The following is a 22,500-nucleotide window of genomic DNA, read 5'->3' as shown; positions in this document are numbered from 1 at the left end:
CAAGCATACAAACATACATACAAACACACACTCACTCAATTACATTTCATATTTGCTTGATTGGCGCCACCTTGCTTTTCTTTTGCATTCTCTCTCTCTCTCCATCTCTCTCTCTCGCTCCCCCCCTCTCTCTCTCTCTCTCGCTCTCTCTATCTCTCCCCCTCTCTCGCTCTCTCTCTCTCTCTCCCTCTCTCTCTCTCTCTCTCTCTCTCTCTCTCTCTCTCTCTCTCCCCCACCTCTCTCTCTCTCTCTCTCTCTCTCTCTCTCTCTCTCTCTCTCTCTCTCTCTCTCTCTCTCTCTCTCTCTCTCTCTCTCTCTCCCCCCCTCTCCCTCTCTCTCTCTCTCTCTCTCTCTCTCTCTTCCCCCCCCCCCCCTCTCTCTCTCTCTCTCTCTCTCTCTCCCCCCCTCTCTCCCCCCCTCTCCCTCTCTCTCTCTCTCTCTCTCTCTCTCTCTCTCTCTCTCTCTCTCTCTCTCTCTCTCTCTCTCCCTCTCTCTCTCTCTCTCTCTCTCTCTCTCTCTCTCCCTCTCTCTCTCTCTCTCTCTCTCTCTCTCTCTCTCTCTCTCTCCCCTCTCTCTCTCTCTCTCTCTCTCTCTCTCTCTCTCTCTCTCTCTCTCTCTCTCTCTCTCTCTCTCTCTCTCTCTCCACAAACAACCAAACAGAACACAAACAAGATGTCTCCTCACGCCACAGTCCACGGCGCTGCTCTCTCATTATCCCCCCTCGTCACTTAAACATGAACGTAACCCCACGTCGGGGGACCGTGTGTGTGTGTGTGTGTGTGTGTGTCCTCTCCTCTTTACGTCCCCCCCCTCCTCTCCTCCCGCAGCACAACAAGCCTCTGTACTCGTTCGAGGACAACGCCGACTACGTCTATGATGTCATGTGGTCCCCGGTGCACCCTGCGGTGTTCGCCGCCGTGGACGGGATGGGCCGCCTGGACCTCTGGAACCTCAACAACGACACCGAGGTGGGGGGGTGTGTGTGTGTGTGTGCGTGTGTGTGTGCGTAAACATGTGTGTATCTGCGGTCAGTAGATTTTGGTTTGATCAGTCAAAGGGTGGGGTCATGTCTGCATGCGTCTGTGTGTGTGTGTGTTGTGTGTGTGTTGGAGCGAGTGTGTGTGCGTTTGGGAGCGTGTGTGTCTGTGTGTGTGCATGTGTCGGGGCGTGTGTGTTTGCCTGTGTTGGGCCGCCTGTGTGTGTGCATGTATGGGGGTGTTTGTGTATATGCCTGTGAGGGGCCATTCCTGTGTGTGTGTGTGTGAGTGTGTGTGTTTGCGTATGGGGTTCTCAAGGCCCATACTGTAGCTGGATGCCCGCCCAAACCACGCGACCAAACAACCCACCCTTCCCCATCCAAGAAAACCACCCCCCTCTACCCCACCCATCTCTCACACACACACACACACACACACACACACACACACACACACACACACACACACACACTGAAGATTCCTCTCAGGGCGTCGGTGTCTCTCGCCCCTTCCCCATTCCCTAGCCCCCCAGCCCTGTCTCTAAATCACCCTGGGGTGACACTTGTGACTCCCACCCATGCTACGCCGCCCGCCACCATCCAGTTTCCCGCCACGCCCACCCACACGCCCCCCCCCTCCGTCACTGCCGAGACCCCCCCCCCCCTTAGGGCCCCTCAATACATCAGCGTCGGCGCGTTTCCTTGGCTTTGATTCTCCGGGCACTGGATGCATGGCATCATGTCTGCCCTGCTGCTAATGGACGCTGGAATGAAGTAAATACGTTGGCTAGGTTACCAGGAATAACACTAGCTCCCAGCTTTACGCTAAGTGTACTGTTAATAAGTGGTGCTAGGCTGTCGAAAGCTATTATAAAGTTGTGTCAACATCCTGTTTATAAGGGGTGTTTGTGTGCGTGTATGTGTGTGTGTGTGTGTGTGTGTGTGTGTGTGTGTGTGTGTGTGTGTAAGTGTGAGTGTGAGTGCGTGTGCGCGTGCGTGCGCGTGCGTGTGTGTGTGTGTGCGGCGGCAGACCTTAAACCGCCCAGGTAGAATCCGGGGCTGAAAGATTGCTTCTCCTCGCTCGCCAACCTCTCCGTCTCCATGGAGACCACGCTCTGCCCCGTACATTCTGCCTCGACGCACCTCTCCTCTCTATAGTGCCTGGATGCTATAGTCCGCAACATGAGGCAGAAGCCAATGTCATCGTAACCAAATCCAGTCAGGTGACCCGTGGGCCGTCATGTGATTGGTGGGAACACTGGTGTGAGTGTGTGTTCCGACGGGGCCGTGGTTCCCAGGGCCCGACTCAACAGCAGCCCTTTCACAGACAAGAGGAAGAGTTCATTATCCACAGGCTCACTCCAGCTAACAATGTGCTTTAAGAGCAATGCTCGACTAGACACACGCCCCCACGCACACACACACATACGCACACACATACGCACACAAGCACGTGCACACACACACACACACACACACACAGACACATAGACACACACAAACCTCCCATGTGCGCATTCACACACAGTCAATCTTGTAGCCACAGACTTCCATTGTTGCTATCATATTAAAAACATACGTATAACAGCATTAGACGAGCGGAGCAGCAAGGCGCGCCTGGTTCTCATTTCCCCCCCCCCACACCCCCCTCCCCCCCTCTACACACACACACACACACACACACACTCACACACACACACAGCCAATTTGGAGCGCTGGGTTCAGATGCACTCGGGCAGAGCAGTAGGAGCTAGCGTGGGTAATGGCAGCCAGCCCGTGGTGAGGGCCCAGCTCAGCCTCGTGTGTGGGGGTCCCTCCTATTGGCTGACGCTGCGCCAAGGGGGCTTCTGTCCCCCGCCGGTGACGCGCCCCGCCGTCAGCCTCCCACCGTCACCGGCGGTCAGGGGACGTGGGTTCAAACGCTTCTGAGGACGTGGGTTTCCTCAGAGAAACGTGCGTCCGGTGGGCCGTCCCTGTCAGCGAGCGCCGTGTGCTCAACCACTCCGTGGTCCAGATGTGCAAGAACACTGTTAGTGGGACAGCCTTTGAGACTTGACTTTAACGTGTACGCCCGAGAAGTTCAAAGTATTCTTGGTTAGTGTGTGATTGCATGGTTTGGTAAAGGTAAAGACAGCGTTTGGCCTTTTGCTTTGAATACCGTCCGCCCCCCCTGACCCAGAATGACTCCAGCAGGAGGGTGGGTTTGCCTTTGGGAGAGATGGCAGGATCTGTATTACAAATATTTGTGAACCAAAACAGCTTTCTTTCCCCCGTGATGCATACTTTAAACCCTGTGCTTGTTTAGCCCGCAGGCGAGACGCCATTGTTTGTGTTTTTTAATGGGCCAGTCCTATGAAGATTTTATGTGCTTCATTAAAAAAAAAAAAAATCCCATTGCTGTTTTAACTCCCAGCCACGTAACCCCGCCGTCGGTTGCCTGGGAACCAGTCTGATCTGGGAGCTAGGTTCTGCTCCATTAGCCCGAGTCCGTCTTGGACATGTAACAAGGGCCCCCGGTTTGAAAAACACACACTGCCATGTTTGATGTTTCCATTGGCGAACCCGTAGCTGTGTCTGCTCCGTTGTGTACTCTCAGTGTATCTCCATCCCTCTCTTCTATTTATAGGTGCCCACCGCGAGTGTCACCGTGGAGGGGGCGTCGGCCCTCAACAGGGTCCGCTGGTCGTCAGGGGGGAAGGAGGTCGCTGTGGGCGACTCGGAGGGACGCGTCTGGATCTACGACGCCGGAGAGGTGCGGGTTTCCGTGGGAACTGTGTCCATGCACATCTGTGATATATATAGCCCAACCTAGCTTTGTTGTCGACGGGGAATAGGTTAACCTGACTATTGTTGGGTAACATCCTTACTACCAACAGCGATATATTGTTTCTCTTTCTTCCGACAAATGTACTTATTGTAAGTCGCTGTGGTGTCTGCTAAAGGCCCTAAATGTAAATGTACACATCCAATATTCAAGTGCAAAGCTGGTTCCGCAGTCAAACCTCCACATGCGCCATCATGACCCGTTTGAGGACTTTTAAGCATTTCAGATCACCCCCCCCTCCCCCCTCCCCCCTACCCCTCAACTGTCGGGCTCAAGCATTGATGTTTGGGCTTGATATTTTCCCTGCTCTTTTAAACGGCCCAGTGTGACTCCCCCACCACCACCACCGCCGCATAGCGGGCAGCCTCCCCGGCTGCGCCCCTGGACTCCAGGCTCCTCCTGGGGCCCTGGTTGCGGGCCCTGTGTCTGTAACCATAGCTTAGCCTATAGGCTAAACATAGAAGCTCTGCTGTGTGGTACAGCGGGTGAGAGAGAGACAGGGAGAGAGAGACAGAGCGGGGGAGACAGAGGGAGAGAGGGAGAGGGAAGGAGGGAGAGAGAGAAAGAAAGAGGGAGAGAGAGAGAGAAAGAGGGAGAGAGAGGCTAAACAGAGGCGTTTGATGATCGGGTGGAGGAGAGGAGGGGTCGCCACCAGGCCGAGAGGTGGAAGAGGGAGCTGCAGTGCACCAACGGTAAGCCACAATGCTACGATGATTGAGACGAGAAGACAAGGGGAAAATTCAGTTGTTTCCTCGAAATAGCCGCTAACTACGCGCCCCACTGTGCCTGTTGGTAACCCCGTACTCACAGAGAGGCTGAAATAAAGCATCAAATTAAAAGTGCTGAATGCAGAGCCCCCCCCCCCCGCTGTGCCAGGCCCTCCCGGCGAGCAGGGTGGGGCTGGGGTTGTCAAACAGCCGCCTCCTCTTTCCTCCTCCTCCTCCCTGTTCCTGTTTTAATTACAGCCTGGTCCCCAGAGCGGTCGCAGCTTGGGTGGCAGCCCCCCCCCACCACCGTCACCCACACCCAGCCCCCCCCCCCAACACCACCACCAGCCACCTTTAAGGGTGCTAATACTAGCTGCTGCCACGGCACAGGGCCCTGACGCGGGGAACACAGCGGATAGACTTACCGCTCAAGGGGAACGCATCCCATTTCTGTGGTCAAGGACGACACACACACACATGTACGCACGCACACTCACACACACACACACATGCACGCTCGCACACTCACACACATACATACACGTGCGTGCGCACCTAGCCAAGATGAACAGCTCCCCGCCCTGAACGCGAGGCGTTGGAATCGTATGTTTAACGTCGTCAAGATGTACAAAAATCTGAAATTCCAGAAGAGCCAATTGAAGCCATTGGCTGTAGACTTATATTGAGGAACGGAACGGGATAGCATCATTTAATAAGGTGAGGGTCTCGCCTCATCCCAGGCCTTTCTCACGGTGTTCCTCGTCCTCTTTGGGTTTCTAAAATACACACAAACACAACCAGGGGAAGGCCTCGTTATGCTAGGAGTTCGCCGACGCGAGAGGCTAGCCAAAACACGTGTTAGCGAGCAGCGCTTAGCCATGTTTCCTCCCTGCACTCCCCCCCCCCCCCCCCCCCTCCTCTCTCCTCACCCTCCAACCTCTGTTGATGTTTTGTTGTTTTGATGTTTTGTTTGCTTGTGTGTCCCCAGCTGTCGGTCGCCCATAGCGACGACTGGGCTCGCTTCGCCCGCACCCTGATGGAGATCAGAGCGAACCGGGCGGACTGCGAGGAGGAGGGCCCCCCGGAGCTGGCCTCATAGGGGGAGGAGTCGGGGGGGGGGGGGGGGGTCTCTGGTTGGTGTTTAACCTCTGTGGTTTTGTTTTCCCCTGGCTCCGCCGGCTTGACGCACTGTTAGACTGTTCCGGTCCGCACACGAGGACTCCTTTTATTTCCTGGGTGATTTGAGGTAGCAATTCAGGAACCGCAAAACTATCGTTTTAACGTAACGTACTGAGAAGGTTGTGCCGATGAGTTGTCCAGCGTGCACTATTTATTGTGAGGCACAGCGTGCTGACGTGCCTGTGTCAACCCTCTCCTATTTATTTCCAGTTACCAACAGTGTTTGTGGTAAATCAGCAAAATACAACAACAACAAAAAAAATCTCTTATAGCCTTATAAACCTAAGTGTATTGTACGACAATGCTTTGCACAACTGTAAATGTCAACAAAAACAACAATCACAGCAAAACGTGAGTGAGTGAATATTAAACTGTTGAATATTGTTTACAGAGAAGAAGATATTAGTTTGTTAGTGTTTGGTCTCTGTGTACGGCGGCTGCATGGAGGGCAGAGTGTGTGGGATCCTGATCAGTGATAAGTGGTCTCGGGGGGCCTGTTTGTTGACTACTGGCTCTCTTTAATAAAGGACCGTGTAGTGTCTGAGTCCTGTTCCACACAGCCAGAGCTCTCAGCGACCCGAGCGGTACGTTACCCTGTCTCCTCGGTGTCGGTGAATAAACAAGGTGTACTGTACATGTACTTTCTGTTTGTCATTAAAGCTTTGCATAAGAACAACCTTAGGCTCTGTATCCTGTCGTGAGCTTGTTGTTTCAAATCCCGAAACCATTTGAATCAACCTCTGGATAAAAAAAACAAAAGAGACGGTTGTTATTTAGCTAACTTTATCTTTACTCATTGCTGCCATACATACAGTAAGGCACAAGTATTGTAACACACCTTATGCACGTTCTACGTTCTCTCGAAAGCAAACACTTGATATATACACAGCCAGTGGGACGCCCCCTACCACAGAACACATGTTGGTGCGGCCTTTTCAAGTAGACTTCTGTACATCGTCTCTGAGCACCTTCACAAACAACCAAACTATACATATGCTTTACACTCTTGGACATTCAACTGTGTTGATCGGATTGCTTTCTGTTTGGAATCAGCAGTTCATTGGACGTAATCAGCGGCACTGATGACGACATAGGATTCTGATTCCTCAAATATCAGTGGAATTGATTGGGATACGTCTGTGCTGGATGACTTCCTGACCAATTTTAATTTAATGTAAACTATGTGACAGCATGAGAAGAGCATTCTTTTAAAACATAAAGTGACGATTACATAGGACCCTTTGACACCACTACAGCTGTCGAATCACAGATAAGAGGAAAGGAAAACATTCACCTCTAATGTAATAGGTTATAGTAATAGCTTTAAACTATGTAATAACTAGCCCTGGTGCTGTGCAATAGCCCCTCTATAGAGACACACATCTGCACCACAGTCCTTAGAATGACAAGTATAAACAAACACTGCACAGCAGTCCTACCATCAAGATAACCCCCAGTAAGTAGTAAGCAGCTAGCTTAACCAACATGGTTGCATGTACACTACTAAACAGGAACTTCTTTAATCAACCAAAAGAGGAATACGTTATTAAATGTTTACAAACACTAGTGTGTGTGTGTGTGTGTGGTTGAGTGATTGAGTGAGTGAATGAGTGGGTGCATGCTTGCGTGTGTGCGTGCATGCGTGCACATGTGTGTGTGTGTGTGTGTGCACGTGTCTCACGCAGAAGGAGCCACCCCCGGCTTACCGCCAGGGGGTGGGGCCTGTGCGTGCGCGTCGTAGCGCGGGAGGTGGAGTCCGAACTTGCTGTCGACGCCAGCGAACGTGGCCACGGCCAACCTGAAGCCCCCGATGTGGTCGGGGCTGGGCGCCGGCAGGCTGATCCGAGACTTGGGGGTGGGCTCCGAGCCAGATGGCTTTCTGTGGTGGTGGAGGAGGGAGGGCGAGAGACAGCGAGAGAGAGAGAGAGAGTGAGACACACACACACACCAGAGCCACAGAGAGAGAGAGAGAAGGAGAGACCACATCCAGAGAGAGCCAGAGACAAACCAGAGAGAGGAAGAGAGTGGGGGTGAGGTGGGGGGGGGGGGGGGGTGAGAGAGTGGAGTAGGAGTAAGAGGGAGAGAACAAATGGAAATTAAGAGAATTGGGTGTGAAAGAACGTGAAAAACGGCAAATGACAGGCAGAACAAGGCTTGGAATAGATAAAAGCACCCATAAATTGCTAATATAATTTTAAATAGAAATAGCGTGTGTGCAATAGCATGGAAAGAAATTCCCCAAGTACATTCAATAACACAATGTTCCTCAGCCAACCAAAACAAGCCTAATCAAACATGAAACGTTGACCTGTGACGACAAAAGAATGGATACAGCACTCGGGATCGTCCTGGAGCGGGGGGGGGGGGGGGGCAGACAGCCCGGGAGCACGGTTCAAACCACACGCCATATTCAGGGGATCTGCAACTGATTTGGTTTCATGCTGAGCGTCGAGGGGTGGGTGGGTGGTGTAGGGGGCGTGTGTGTGTATATATATATATACACATTCTCTATTCTCTTTTTTCTATCTTTCTTTCATACTTTTTTGTTCTTCCTCCTAAAATGAAGCATCCTTTGACATTTTTCCTATCCAAGGAGTGAACATATATGCATATATATGTATATTCTCTAGATTATCCTTATTTCTTGCTGTCATTTTATTCCTTATTTTTTTCTTTGTTCTCCTGCTCGCTCTCTGTCTCTCTCTCTCTCTCTCTCCCCCCCCTCTCTCTCTCTCTCTCTCTCCCTCCCCCTCCCTCTCTCTCTCTCTCTCTCTCTCTCGCTCTCTCTCCCTCCCCCTCCCTCTCTCTCTCTCTCTCTCTCACTCTCTCTCTCTCTCTCTCTCCCTCCCCCTCTCTCCCTCTCTCTCTCTCTCTCCCCCCCTCTCTCTCTCTCTCTCTCTCTCTCTCCCCCCCTCTCTCTCTCTCTCTCTCCCCCCTCTCCCTCTCTCTCTCTCTCTCTCCCTCCCCCTCTCTCCCTCCCCCTCCCTCTCTCTCTCTCCCCCCTCTCTCCCTCTCTCTCTCTCTCTCTCTCTCTCTCTCTCTCTCTCTCTCTCTCTCTCTCTCTCTCTCTCTCTCTCTCTCCCCCCCCTCTCCCTCTCTCTCTCTCTCTCTCTCTCTCTCTCTCTCTCATATTTCCTTCTTTCCCTTTCCTCTTAAAATGCAATAGAGTTTGAAATCCTCCACATCCACCCTTCATCGGCTCCTTCTCAAACTCCAGGGCGAGGGAGGCCATGGACTATCCCCCTCCCTCCTAAGAGAGCACCACCTATTTCCACGCGGGGAAAACGAGCTGCAGTCATCGTGCAAGCAGGGGGGGAAAAGTGGAAAATGTACACGTCAAATTGATTCTGTCTGCATCTACGTCTCTATCACGGAGCAGGCTGCGACACCGCCGTGCTAGACAGGGAGTGAGAGGGAAGGAAAGAAAGAGAAAAGAGAGTGAAAAAAAGAAGGAAAACGTCACATTCAGAACTGGGAGCGAGGGCTTGAGCCTGTCAGCTGATGTGCTCTGAAATTATTTTTGGTCTTGCGGCATTTCTTTCTTTGGCAGAGCGCAGCGAGAACAGCAGTCAAGAGTGGCTCAGCTGAAATGAACCCCAGCCCACCTGGGGACGTTCACACTGCCGTGGAGTCTCGGGTTGTGATTAACACCAGAACGCCTTGCATTGCGTTTCAAAAAGTCCCAAAGACCTTTTTTGATGCTGGTATAGGTTGAATGTTTCTGAACACTTCTTTTTTTGGGGGGCATGGTGCGGTTTGGACGAACAGTAGGAACAGTTAGAATGAGGTGAAATGAGGAGGGGGAAACAGGGCCTGGAGGGGATCGGGGGGGGGGGGGGGGGGGGGGGACTTACTGTCCTCCGAAGTCCACGTAGAACCACCTCTGGAGGAGTTCATAGGTCACCAGGGTGACCCCGAACTGAGGCGAGGAGCGGAAGACTCGCGCTACGGAGAGAGAGGGTGAGGTTCGGCAACGGTTAACATGGTGCCAATAAAACCGTTCCAACTCTCTACTTAAGTTGACTGGAGGGTCAAACTCAAGTAAACATTATTCTTATGATCGCAATGGGGATCTCAAATGGCAAATCTCCTACTCTCCTTCTGTGCTATATTCATAAACTCATATGAATATTCTATATATACCACCATGAACAATATGAATTCATTTCTTATAAAGAATGTTGCCTAAAACATATTATATCATTTCCTTATAGGGCTTGTTCATATCGTTGATAAGACAAATGAGTTCACGATATATTACTAAACAATGACGAAGAAAACAATGCTTCCAAAATGGAGGCTCCACACACCATGCAGGGACGGGCAACTAAATGTGCTTTGGGTCGTTTTCTGACCACCACTATTTTGGTTGAGATGATAGACTCATCTCCACGAGATCCGTCCATAAACAGTTAAACAAGTCCTCATGAATACATTTCCTCAACCCCCTACACGCACGCACACACACAGACACACACACAGACACACACTGCGATGTGATCTCCAGCGGCGCGTACCTCCGGCCCCCTTCCAGAAGGCCCGGGCGCCCTCTTCGTGGAGGATCTTCCAGAAGCAGTCCGTCATGCCGCTGTAGGTGGTCTGGCCGGCGCGCGCAGCCACCTGCAGCCTGGTCTTGATCACGTCAGCGGGGGTCACCAGCGAGGCTGCCGGCATGCCTGCGGAGGGGACGGAGGGGGTGGAGAGTGCGGTGTGTGTGTGTGGGGGGGGGGGGTGACACTTTGAGCGGGTGAAACCCGCTCCATTTTTTTGAACGCGTGTTGGAAATCAAGCAGGTTCCCCCTATTATCAATTAACTGGAGATCTTGAGTTCCTGCATGTGATCATAATTGCCCCTGAAAGTGAAGGGTTGGCGGGAGGATGAAAAAAAGAAATCCTCCTATTTTTCCCCCCCCTCCTTTGAAAACCCATCACATGTAATACTTTGGTCACTCTGCCACGGGGCTGAGTCACTCACACACACACACGCACACACACGCACACACACACACGCTCTCATCTACAAGTGGGCACCGGCTCTTATTTCCTTCACCCTAAACCAATCCCACAGAGCCATTATTTAATCTCCCGCTCCTTTCTTTCCTCCCTCTTTCCTCCATTTTTTCCTCCAGCCGCTTGAAAGGGCCGGACAATAAACGGTAATGAGAGAGAGACACGCGCTGCAACCCCGTTTCTTTGTATATATATATATATGTGTGTGTGTGTGTGTGTGTGTCCTTATGTGTGTGTGTGCGTCTGTCTGTAAGGGACTGGCTGACAAAAGAGTGGGACAATGCGGCCCCCCACTCCACCCACTTGAGCGATGAATGGGCTCAATCATCGATGGCTCGACCATTACCATCACCGGCCCTCTCCACCATTTAGTCTGACTTCTTGGGGATTTTTTTCCTTTTTTTTGGGCGACGGCAAAGTGAGGCGTTCAGCTGCCTGATCAACTCAGTGTTAGGCAGCACGCAGAGCCCCCCCACGACCCCCCCGACGATGGAGTGACCACCTGCACTCAGAGGGGAGAGATGGGGGAGGGGGGGAGGGAGGGGAGAGGAGAGGAGAGAGAGGGAAGTGGGGAGGGGGGGAGCGTTGGGGGAGAGGGGAGAGGAGAGAGTTGGTAGGGAGGGAAGAGCAGAGGGGGGGGGGGGGAGAGAGGAGTGGGAGAAAAGATGGAAGGGGGGAGAGGAAAGATTGAGGGAGAAAGGAAAAAGGGGGAGGTTAGAAGAGGGACAGAAGGAGGAGGATGGGGGAGAGAGAGGGGAGGCATGGTGAGAGGGAAGAGGACAAGAGGGGAGAGGAAAGAGAAGGAAAAAGGAGCAGAGGGAGGAGGACAGACGGGAGGAGGGGAGTAGAGAGGAGGGGGGAAAGGGGGAGAGGAATGAGGAGAGGTTTGGAGAGACGAGGCCAGGATAGGTTCATGGGGGATTAGAGTTGACGGTCTGAATGAGCAAATAAAGACGTTTTCAGCGAATGTTGGCGGAAAAGATGGGAGGAAGAAAACACGAAAATGACTCAACTGAATTGGATTGATTCGAAGCGAAAGCGATCCGATCTCTAAGACAATTTCCCAATTATAGCACAGTAGCACACGGCGATGATATCAAATAGCGACTAATTAACGCCTCAAATCTTCCCCACAACGCCTACCCCATAAAAACAACATGGACTAGCAGCCCACAGTCAGATCTGTCCCGCCTCTCTGGGGGCTCTTTGGGGGTTCTCAGAGCCGAATAACGCGGTATAGAACTCACGGTGGTAACTCAATTTCCTGTGCTGAAGTGCAACGCACTAATTGTCAAAACGCCATAGCCCATGAGCATGGCACGAGTAGTGAGTGAATGATAAATGTTGGGAAGGACTCAAGCGAGAAACACACGAGAAATGGACCCCCAAAAATAAGTATGAAAGGGAGCACCGGGTCGAATTTGAATGTGGACTCGGCGGTGTGTGTGTGTGTGTGTGTGTGTGTGTGTGTGTGTGTGTGTGTGTGTGTGTGTGTGTGTGTGTGTGCGTGCGTGCGTGCGTGCGTGCGTGTGCGTGTGCGTTTGTGCGCGTGCGTGTTTGTGCGTGTGTGTGTGTGTGTGTGTGTGTGTGTGTGTGTGTGTTCGGTGTGTGCCAGGGACAGCCAGTCTTGTGGCTTCCAGAAACCTCCAGTGGAACGGGAGGGAGGACAGGATTTATATGACTTTTCCACGTAGCCTCGCGCTCGACCGCCGCGAGGAGAAGAAGCGGGCGCAAGCCGATATACCTCAGAGGACGCTAAGCAAACAGGCCGGCTTTTTCAGCCAGACGGTTTTCGAGCGCTCTGCCTCGCGAAAGCTAGGCAATCGGAGAACCGGGGTTCATTTATTACCGGCCTGTTTTCTTTCATGCAGAAGCCGTCTCCGGATCACATATTACACAGAGTCGGTGCTAGGATACACATCATACTCTCAGCCAGGGAGGGGGGAGAAAGGGAAAGACACACACACACACACACACACACACACACACAGACGTACTGTACCACAAAGGTGTGCACATATATGCACACATTGATGTGCACGTATGGGCACACACATAGGCGTGTGCTGTCCACATACACACACACATACAGTCGCAGGCACATATGTTAAAGTACATTATGCAGACATATGTATGGCCGCCTTGCCTAATACTGTATGCGTGTGTGTTGTGGGTGCGTGCATGTGTGTGTGTGTGTGTGTGCGTGTATCTATAATAAATACACTTAATACTGTTGGAAACTCTTTCGGCCAGCAAGGTTGGCAGACGTAAGAGGCGCTTCCCCGTGATGGCGGTGGAGTATGTGTGTGTGTGTGTGTGTGTGTGTGTGTAGTGCCCCCATCCAATCAGCACACAGCAGCACTCTAATTAGCCGCTACCGCCTTGGAGCCTGCGGTCGGAGGCCGCGGGGCCCCCTGGCTTCCTCCTGGGCCCGGGGCCCCGCGGCTAGCACCACTACTACTACTACTACCACCACCACTGCTGGGGCCCCCGGGGGCCCCCTCAAACATACTGGAGGTCTCCCCCTGCTCTGCTGCAACACTTCAAGACCCCTTACCCAGACCCCCCCCCACATCAAACCCAGCGGCCGCGAGAGGTGTGCCGTGTGATCAATTGGTATTCGCGGTGGGCAGGGGGGGGGGGCCCTCGCCCGGAGGGCCCACAGAGGAGATATTGTTGAAGTCTCCTTCCCCGAGAGGGAGCTCTCACCGGGGGCCCAGGTCTGGGAGGTTTGGGTCCTTTTTATGTTCCTTGGCTCGGCAGGCACGGACGTGGACGCTGGTGGAGCCAGTCAGTCAAACAGAAAGGCAGTAAAAGGCGAGTTTTACACAGCGAGATATTGCGCCATTAAAAGAAAATAAAGAGTGGCATGTGATTAACTCGATAATCAGGGCGCGGTATTATAATAATAAAGGCTTGGGTGAGGAGCGATTACTGGACACATTTTCTGCTGTGTGGCCGCTCTGGCCCGGGCTCCGTTGTCCAGGGCTCCACGACTGCCACAATATTTTTCCATTTCACACAAGCCTACACGCGGCGGTTAGTCTCTCACGTTAAGACACACACTGCCACCGCCAGCCCTTACTCAATGACCTGCCCTGCTTTGATGAATCCACGCGGTTTCAATCAAATGTTTCAGACGTTACACATGTTTTTGTCGTGATAGAAAGAAAGAAAAAAAGCTTGTGCGGCTACCCCTTTAATCATGTCCAGAAACAAGCGTGCATGACAGAAGGATGACACCCTAATCCAATTAACCAGAGTCCACAGCCGTCTGCCTCGGTGCATTGTGGGTACAGACCCTCTTGTAATTACAGAAATAACCGGGACTGACACAGGAAGCTATGTCACCCTGGTTCACCCTGCTGTCACTCCGGCCTCGAGTCTGGGATCCAGCAGTCCTACAGGCTTACAACAGAACCTCTGGGGGGGGGGGGGGGGGGCAGTACAGAGACTGAGCCTGGGGCCCCCAACCACCACCTCCAATACCACTGCCTGGTGGTGGTGGTGGTGGAGGAGGTGGAGGAGGTTGTGGAGGTGGTAGAGGGGGTCGAGGAGGTGGTGGAAGTGGTGGTGGAGGTGGTGGAGGTGGTGGGAGCGTGCTAGGTGGAGGCTATGGTGGTGGAGGTGGTGGTTGGTGGAGGTGGTGGTGGTGGTAGTGGAGGTGGTGGTGGAGGTGGTGGTGGAGGTGGTGGTGGAGGTGGTGGTGGTGGTGGAGGTGGTGGTGGAGGTGGTGGTGGTAGTGGAGGTGGTGGTGGTGGGTGCGTTACTATACCTGCCAGGGCCCCAGCCAGCAGCATCTTGGCCGGGCCGATGGTGCCATCCTCCTGGCTGAAGTGTGTCTTGAGGTGGGCGTAGCAGGGGAAGTAGATGGCCGAGAAGGGGATGTCTCGCAGGAAGCAGGCCTTGGCTCCCTGCAGCGAGAGGGAGAGGGGTTCAGGGATCCAGGGAGGGATGAAATGGGAGAAGATGTTTTGAACCGTTTGAATCAGCGTGGGATGAGAGGCGTTTCAATGAGTGTAGGAGGAAGGAGAGGAACTCTTGGTGACCCTGGAAAAACCCCAGGAACATCCGCCAACACGGATCACTGCCTTGTCGTCAGCCATTCATCCGTTTGAACCCTGCCCCCTCACAGATGAAGACGCCGTGTTAAGATGATCCCCCGTTTTCCTGCTGCTTTGGACGGTTCACTTTCTGACGCACGACTGCACACACACACACCGTCGCCTGGAAGCGGTCGCATCCACAGTCAGAACAACAACGGTCTCCCACAACAGCGCGCTTCTATTGGACCAGACCAACGGGGGAGAGCCTTTCAGCAGCGGGCTTGCATCCTTCTCCCCCCCCCCCCCCCCCCCCAACCTCCCTACACAATCACAGCGTCTCCGCCTGACAACTCTCTACCCTGACAGCAGGTGGGACAGCCCAGGTATAAAGGCAGATTAAGAGGGCGGGGGAGGAAGAGTCAGGCAGACAGGGGAGTTAAAATAAAAAAGTAGAGTGGTGCTGGAGGGGGGGGGGGGGGGGGGGGGGAGGAGAAGATGGCTCCTTGCGTCTGCCAGTGTAAACAAAGCAATATCATCAAGGCTCTCGGGTTTCCACCTGGACTGCCAGGCTTCTGGCGCGCGGCCAGCCCCGCCGATACAGTAACAGCCCTCGACAGGAGCCGCTTAAAGGGAAGGAGCCGCGGCTTGTTTTTTTTTTGGACAGGGCTCATTTAGCTACTGGAGGATAATCCTCTAGTTCCTCGCACACACACACTCATGCACATACTCACACACACACACATACACACACACAGACACCGACGCATGCATAGATACATAGATACATACACACACACAAACACACACACACATGCACGCAAACACATACATACACACCCACACAAACACATACACACGCACACACTCACAAATACATAAATACATAGATACACATACACACACACACACACACACACAACCACATGCACACACACACAAACATACATATATACACACAAACACACGCACACACACACACACACACACACACACACACACACACACACACACACACACACACACAAACACACACACACACACACACACACACACACAGACAGACAGATAATCACACACACACACAGGTATCTGTCAGATCCCCCGCCTATCTCTTCCTCCTTCTCTTTCCTCCAGCGCCTCTTGGCTGTCTGTGCCTCTGTCTGTGTGTCTGTGTGTCTGTGTGTCTGTGTGTCTGTCTGGCGGTCTGCTCAGGGGGCCAGAGTGCTCGCTGAAAGCTGGGAGATAGTATCGGAGCTGGACAGAAGGAGTCCTGTGTTGGCCGGAGGGGCCTGGGGCTCTACAGGTAACTGTTAGAGCGTCTCAGGGCTAGGGGGGGGCGGTCATCATGGGTTTAAGGTGAACGGTACACAGTATGCGCCTCACTGTAGACTGACACTGGAGCTCTGGGTTATGAGCGTCCGCAATCTCCCTGCAGGCATCCCTGAGCTAGATGGCCTGCTGGCTGCCCCATAATGACTTAGGCCCAATCCCATAGCTACCCCTTACCCCTTCCCCTTACCCCTTCAAAACAAGGGGTAAGGGGAAGGGGTAAGGGGTAGAAATGGGATTGGGCCTTAATGTGTCTGTGGCCACTGTACGCTGCCACGGATAAAAGGGGCTGCAGCCTTACGACATGGTCCACGGTCAAAGGGAATAGTGTGCTGAACCTCCACGGCATTAGAATGTATGACGTGTGTGTACATTTTATAATGTATCCTGCAAAAAAATACTAAATGATCCAGCCTCTCTGCTGTCTTCCGTCCTAAAAGCCAGAACAATACAAAATGAATGTATTGAATTGATATGTATTCATTTAGCTTATTTTCAATAGGCACAACACACACGTTATGTAATGATCTTTAGAGCTTCCGAGACTTCTACTTGACCTTGTTTAAACAGAGAGACAATTACAATCTTTTACATGCATCTTTTTTTTCGCATGCACCTGTGTCTCCATTAACGCCGTCCTAACGACAACCTGCGGTCCGTGTCCACAGTGCTCCCGTTCCCACAGTGACAGCCTCTGCCCTGCTGTGACTGGTGGCGCTAGTGCGTTAGCCACCGCGTCGAGTCGCTAGCTCCAGCCGCAGAGGCCGAGCGTCAGGATAATTACCCTGACAAAGGTAGCTCTGTGCCTGGGCGCAGCCCCTCCGGAGCCAGCCCGTCTGGGGCTAGCAGGCTGGAGCTCGTCTCCTCCTTCTCCACCTCCCCACCTCCTCCTCCTCCTCCTCCTCCTCCTCCTCCTCCTCCTCCCCGACTACCGTTGCCGCGGCGTCGGCTCTCAATGCGCATTGTCTCGCCCGTCCGTGCATAGCGCGGCGGATGAACGCCGAAGGATATGCACAGCGATGTGCACATGCATGCCAGTGCACACGCACGCAAACACATTCACACACATAAATGCAAAAATCACAGACGCACACACACACACACACACACACACACACACAAACACACATGGGCGGATAGAGTCTCACGGAGAGCACAGCAGGGTGAAACAGTCTTCTCACGCTTCTCAGAATGCAGGCATGAGACATTTGTTTGAATGCATACCCAAAGTAGCTCAACTTTGCACAAAAATAAAACACACACACACACACACACAAACACTAACACACACATACACAAATGCACACGTGTGGACGCAAACTTGGATGCAGGGTAGCAGTGTGACAGACAGGCTGGCCGAGGGAGACGGGATCTGGCATTCCTTGTTGAAAGCCGGTTTACATGCAAGTACCTGACCTGCCCTTAAAACTGCTAGACGGCAGACAAAAGGAGGAGACACTAAAACACAAACAGGCCAACAAGCAATCCAAAAAGAACTCAAAAGGTCAGATAGTAGGATAACAAACTTCCAACCATGCAACCATAAACCTCCAAAGTCAAATATGGAATGGCTCTTTTTTTCTGAAATTAACCAAACCAGTCACACACACACATTCGTGCATACACACACACATAGACGCATGCACAAACACTCACGAACGTACGCACAAATGTATGCATGCACCCACACATTTATACTTGTTTAGATATGATTAATGCATTTAATGCTTTTAAATGACACACTATTTAGCCTTAAAGGGGCATTGTTTGATTTCTAACCTGTAGGGGGCACAGAAGGACCACAATCATTCAGTCTAAAAATCGGTTTTGACCAGTATTTGTTTTACATAACCTGAAGAGAAAAGTATGGACGGCCAATGGTAGTGGTAGCAGGTAGATCTGAACATGGCTGTAACAAAAATGAAACATAACCAGTGGGCTGTTCAATTGGGCCTCTAGGTAAATATAACTGACTTCATACTTAATAATGGAAATAATAAATAATAAAAACATTTGAACATATATTTTAGTGCTGTCCAACATGCCTTTGCAGTCGTGCCAGCTGAGCCACCAAGATGATGATTGAATTATTAAGCACTTATGATGGATTCATTAATTCATTCTTTATTCTGATATCTAAAGGCTGGTTTTGGAATAATAATTTCTAAAGTTTTCTTTTGGATTTCTTTCGTGTATGTGAAAGGTAGGAACAATATGTAGTCCACACAAATGTATCATATGGAGCCCTAACACTGTAGCGCTCAGTGTGTTTATCTCAGTCCTATTATGATCTTCTGTGTAACTTGCTCTACAACATGTGGGATATAATATCATACAATTCTGATATGTTTGGGTAATGCACTGTAATTCTCATTCCTACGCTACAAAAAAAACAGCAATTAGGGCTATCAGAGTTGAATACAGCCTTATGGAATAAGTTCATTCCTTCCCCTGTGCTCCAATAGAACACCACATCCAGGCATTGTTGATTCAAATGATAGCTCGCGTAGGGTGAGGTAATATATGTTATTCTCAAATAATTGATAGAGAAACGCATGTGATTCAGTGGGAACTGCAATTAGTACAAATTAATTGTGGTGAAGTTGTGTGGCTGTTGACAAAGCATTGCAAAGGATATTGCAGGTCCCCCATTTGAACCAGCAGTGATGAAATGTGTACCATTTTAATAATAACAATAATACATTTGAGTCGTATGGTGCTTTTCTAAGCTACAAGCCTGGATGGTACTGGTGGGTTGAATTCATCAAAAACATGCACTATGCTGCCTATACGTGATCCTAATGTGTGGTGTGTGGGCCATGGCTCACATCCAGTCTTCAGGGAAGGGGACTCATGGGGGCAGAGTCGATCACAGCTATGCCCTCTGCTAGATCTGAGGTTCTGGATGGTTCTCCTCCCGGCTGCCAGGTGGAGAAGGAGCAGGGTGCGTGTGCGGTGGGGGGGGGGGGGGGGGGAGCACTGATAGGGCTCATGTAGTGGAAGGATTCAGTGTTTGATTAAATATCCCGGGGCCAGGGTGGTCGTAGTCGGGGGGGAGACGGGGGGGAGACGGGGGGGTGCGGCTCACCTTGTAGAGTCCCAGGAAGCCCAGCTCGCGGACGACGGAGACGGCGCTGACCCGGGGGCCCGTGGTTATCTCCCCCGCCACCTGCAGGCGGATCTTCACGATCTCCACCGGGTTGGTGAAGATGACCTGGGAGCCCCCGGCCTGGAGCACGCACACACACACACACACACGCATATGCACACACACACACACACACACATGCATACACATATGTATGCACACAAATACAGAAACACATGCACAAGCATCAACACACATATGCATGCACACACGCACACACACACAAACACGCACATGCATAATTTCACGTATGCGTGCACACAAACACGCACAAATACATAGATGCATGCACACGCAAACACACCCTTACATACAATTAGGTATGTGCACATGCAAATACACATGCACGTTCACGAAAACACACACACACACACACACACACACACACACACACACACACACACACACACACACACGTATCCATGCATACCACGCACAAGCACACATACGTACATATAAATTAACCCACACAGACACACACACGAAAGAACACACACAGTGTTAAAAAATAATTTGCTAATATAGCCGTTTAAGTAATGTTCAGTCATAATGTATACAGCAACTGGTTAGGGGGAAGCAAAACAAATTCAGCCGATACAAGTGGCTAAAAGGGGGCATCGCGCACAATGAGACTGCAGGACCAAAGCATTGGGAACACGCACAATAAATGCCCACGCCCATTTAACGTATCTGACCCATGAGGATCTGAAAGACTTAGGAGTCGGACGAGATCTGCAATAAGACGAAGCAGCCGGCTTTGATAGCGGTACATGACATCACTCCACAGCAGCAGCTTGACGTCTCAGCAGCCAGCTGCAAAACAAACACGGCGGGGAGGAGGTGAGGAGGGGGGGCTACCGGGAAGTCTGTCAGCTGTTTGTCTTTCTCTCTTTCTTGTGCCCGCAGGCTCTCGTTATAGCTCTCCCCCTCTCTCTCTCTCTCTCTCTCTCTCTCTCTCTCTCTCTATCTCATGGCTCGCGTTATCTCTCTCTCGTTATCTCTCTCTCGCTCTACTTCTTGTCCCTCCTTATCTCTTCTTTCTCTCGTTATCTCTCACTCTCTCCCCCGGCTCTCTCTCTCTCTCCCCCGGCTCTCTCTCTCTCCCCCCCCCCCCCCCCCCCCCCCCACCTCTCTCTCTCTCTCTCTCTCTCTCTCTCTCTCTCTCTCTCTTCAACCTCTCACCAGACCGCACTCAACACAAAGAAAAACACTTGCACTTGTTAAGGCAAAGTTTAAAAAACATGCAGCATGTCCGGACGGGTCATGTGTTCCGAGGGACAGGAGAGCGGAGGCGTGGCATGACAAAGGGTTCACAGTGCCTTGTCATGGAGCGCTGTTGTGATCCTGCCAAAACGCCCTGCGGTGCCGAACATCGCTGAGATCGTGTAGACGTGACACTCGCATGCCAGCTGCCACTGTTTCTGCGTGCACCTCTGTAATCATTTATTTTGTGCTTGTTGCCCCCACCGTCACCCTATGATTGGCTTTGGCCGCATCTCGCGTATATTCCTCCACTGTTTACCTCACTTTGATATTCTCTCTTACACTCTATCTCTCTCTCGCTCGCTCTTCTTGTCTCGCTCTCCTTCTTTCTCGCTCTCTCTCCTTCTCTCTTTACAGTTGCTAGCCGTTGCTATAGCTACATGCTACAGGCGCGGCACATCAAAATTAGATAGCAATCGGTTGCCATGGCGCCATTCCCGTCTTAGAAAGGCTTTGGTCTGTTTGTTGATGTTTCTCTCTCTCTCTCTCTCTCTCTCTCTCTCTCTCTCTCTCTCTCTCTCTCTCTCTCTCTCTCTCTCTCTCTCTCTCTCTCTTCTCTCCCCCTCTCACACTTCGAGGGCGCTGCTATGAATGATGAATTGTGCCTGTTGCCTCCAGCTTATGGGAAGGCACCAAACTCCACTTCCACTGCATCGTGGCCTTCTTTAATGACGGCCACTTTGGAGCTTTACCACATTTTGAGAGACAGACAAGACACAGGAAGGAAGGGGTAGGGGGAGAAGGGTATAGGAAAGGGAAAGATAGAAAGAAAGATGAGGGAGAGTGACAATGGACTCATTTGAGGTGTCTGGGCCGTTTAGATCACTAGCTTTCCCGTTCAGACTAAACAAGGCTTTGAATGGTGGCAGAACTGCTGACCAAAAGCCGTTATGGCAAAGAGCAAACTATTTATGGGTTTTCTTTTGGCTCTGGTTTTTGATATTTTTTGTGGCTGCCCTGTTACTGCTCACGTTGTGCAACATCCACAAACAGTACGGTGTATTGAAGATGACAGCGTTGATGGCACATCCACGGCAGTGACAGAGGGCATTCTCCACTCAACTGCACATGGGAACTGTCCCTCACAAACGCACAAACAAACAGCGTGAGGGCGACCGAGGGAAACGGTGAGGAGTCAAGACAAGAGGGAGGGACAGGAGACAGGGAGACAGGGAGAGAGAGAGAGAGAGAGAGAGAGAGAGAGAGAGAGAGAGAGAGAGAGAGAGAGAGAGAGAGAGAGAGAGAGAGAGAGAGAGAGAGAGAGAGAGAGAAAGGGTTACAGAGAGATATTGAGAGGAAAAGAGATAGGGAACTATTGAGAGAGAGCGATGTATAGAGAGGTATAGGGAGAGCGAGAGAAAGATAGAGATGCATAGACAGACATATAGAGGTATAGAAGGAAGGAGACATACAGAAAGGGATCTATAGACAGACATATAGAGGTATAGAGGGAAGGGGGAGACTCAAAGAGGGAGGTATGGAGAGAGGGAGAGATACAGGGAGAGAGGTACAGAGAGACATAGCGAGGTACAGAGAGAGGGGAGATACCAGGTCTGTGGAGGCCGGTGATTACGCAGAGACAGTCTCGGTGGCGGTGCTGATTCCCAGGTAATTACAAGGCGAGGTGTACTGAAGGAACCTGGGAGTCAGCACCTTGAGCACGCCACACAGCGCCTTGCACGCCCGCCCTCGCTCTCTCTCTCTCTTCCAGCCTGTCTACCTGCCAGCTGGTCTACCTGTGTGCACGTCTGCGTGCCAACCCACAGCATCCACCCTTTCCACTGTGTACGCAAGTCTGTGTTTGTGTTTGTCTGTGTGTGTGTGTGTGTGTGTGCGTGTGTGTACGGTGGGTGTAAGCAAGGTAGAGATTGAGAAGTGTGGGCCGCAAATCCTCACTCACTTATGGTCAGCAACTTTTTACGCACACAATCCGCCCAACACATAAGGCAACGGTTTACTTATCCAAAGGCCCAGCAATAGATTAGCAACAGCCCCAAAAAAAACATTAGCCACCCTCC

General features: G+C 51.7%; 2 protein-coding genes across 14 annotated transcripts in view; one reads left to right on the top strand and one right to left on the bottom strand.

Annotated features, from left to right (window-relative positions):
• Positions 1 to 6,363, top strand: part of dync1i1a (dynein cytoplasmic 1 intermediate chain 1a) — a 54,160-nt gene extending 47,797 nt beyond the window's left edge. For all 13 annotated transcript variants that reach the window (XM_030347571.1, XM_030347575.1, XM_030347572.1 and 10 more), the window contains 3 exons: positions 828 to 968; positions 3,603 to 3,728; positions 5,496 to 6,363. In XM_030347571.1, the coding sequence (XP_030203431.1) occupies positions 828 to 968; positions 3,603 to 3,728; positions 5,496 to 5,606 (378 nt within the window). In that variant the 3' untranslated portion in view covers positions 5,607 to 6,363. The remainder of the gene's footprint in view (positions 1 to 827; positions 969 to 3,602; positions 3,729 to 5,495) is intronic.
• Positions 6,364 to 6,452: 89 nt separating this feature from the next.
• Positions 6,453 to 22,500, bottom strand: part of slc25a13 (solute carrier family 25 member 13) — a 54,461-nt gene continuing 38,413 nt past the window's right edge. The window contains exons 14-18 of the mRNA XM_030347569.1: positions 19,160 to 19,300; positions 14,472 to 14,610; positions 10,204 to 10,362; positions 9,541 to 9,631; positions 6,453 to 7,565 (exon numbers count right to left, since the gene is read on the bottom strand). Of these exons, the coding sequence (XP_030203429.1) occupies positions 7,364 to 7,565; positions 9,541 to 9,631; positions 10,204 to 10,362; positions 14,472 to 14,610; positions 19,160 to 19,300 (732 nt within the window). The 3' untranslated portion in view covers positions 6,453 to 7,363. The remainder of the gene's footprint in view (positions 7,566 to 9,540; positions 9,632 to 10,203; positions 10,363 to 14,471; positions 14,611 to 19,159; positions 19,301 to 22,500) is intronic.

This window comes from Gadus morhua, chromosome 22, assembly GCF_902167405.1.
Source record: "Gadus morhua chromosome 22, gadMor3.0, whole genome shotgun sequence".
Taxonomy (NCBI): domain Eukaryota; kingdom Metazoa; phylum Chordata; class Actinopteri; order Gadiformes; family Gadidae; genus Gadus; species Gadus morhua.
This window is presented reverse-complemented; position numbering and strand designations above follow the sequence as displayed.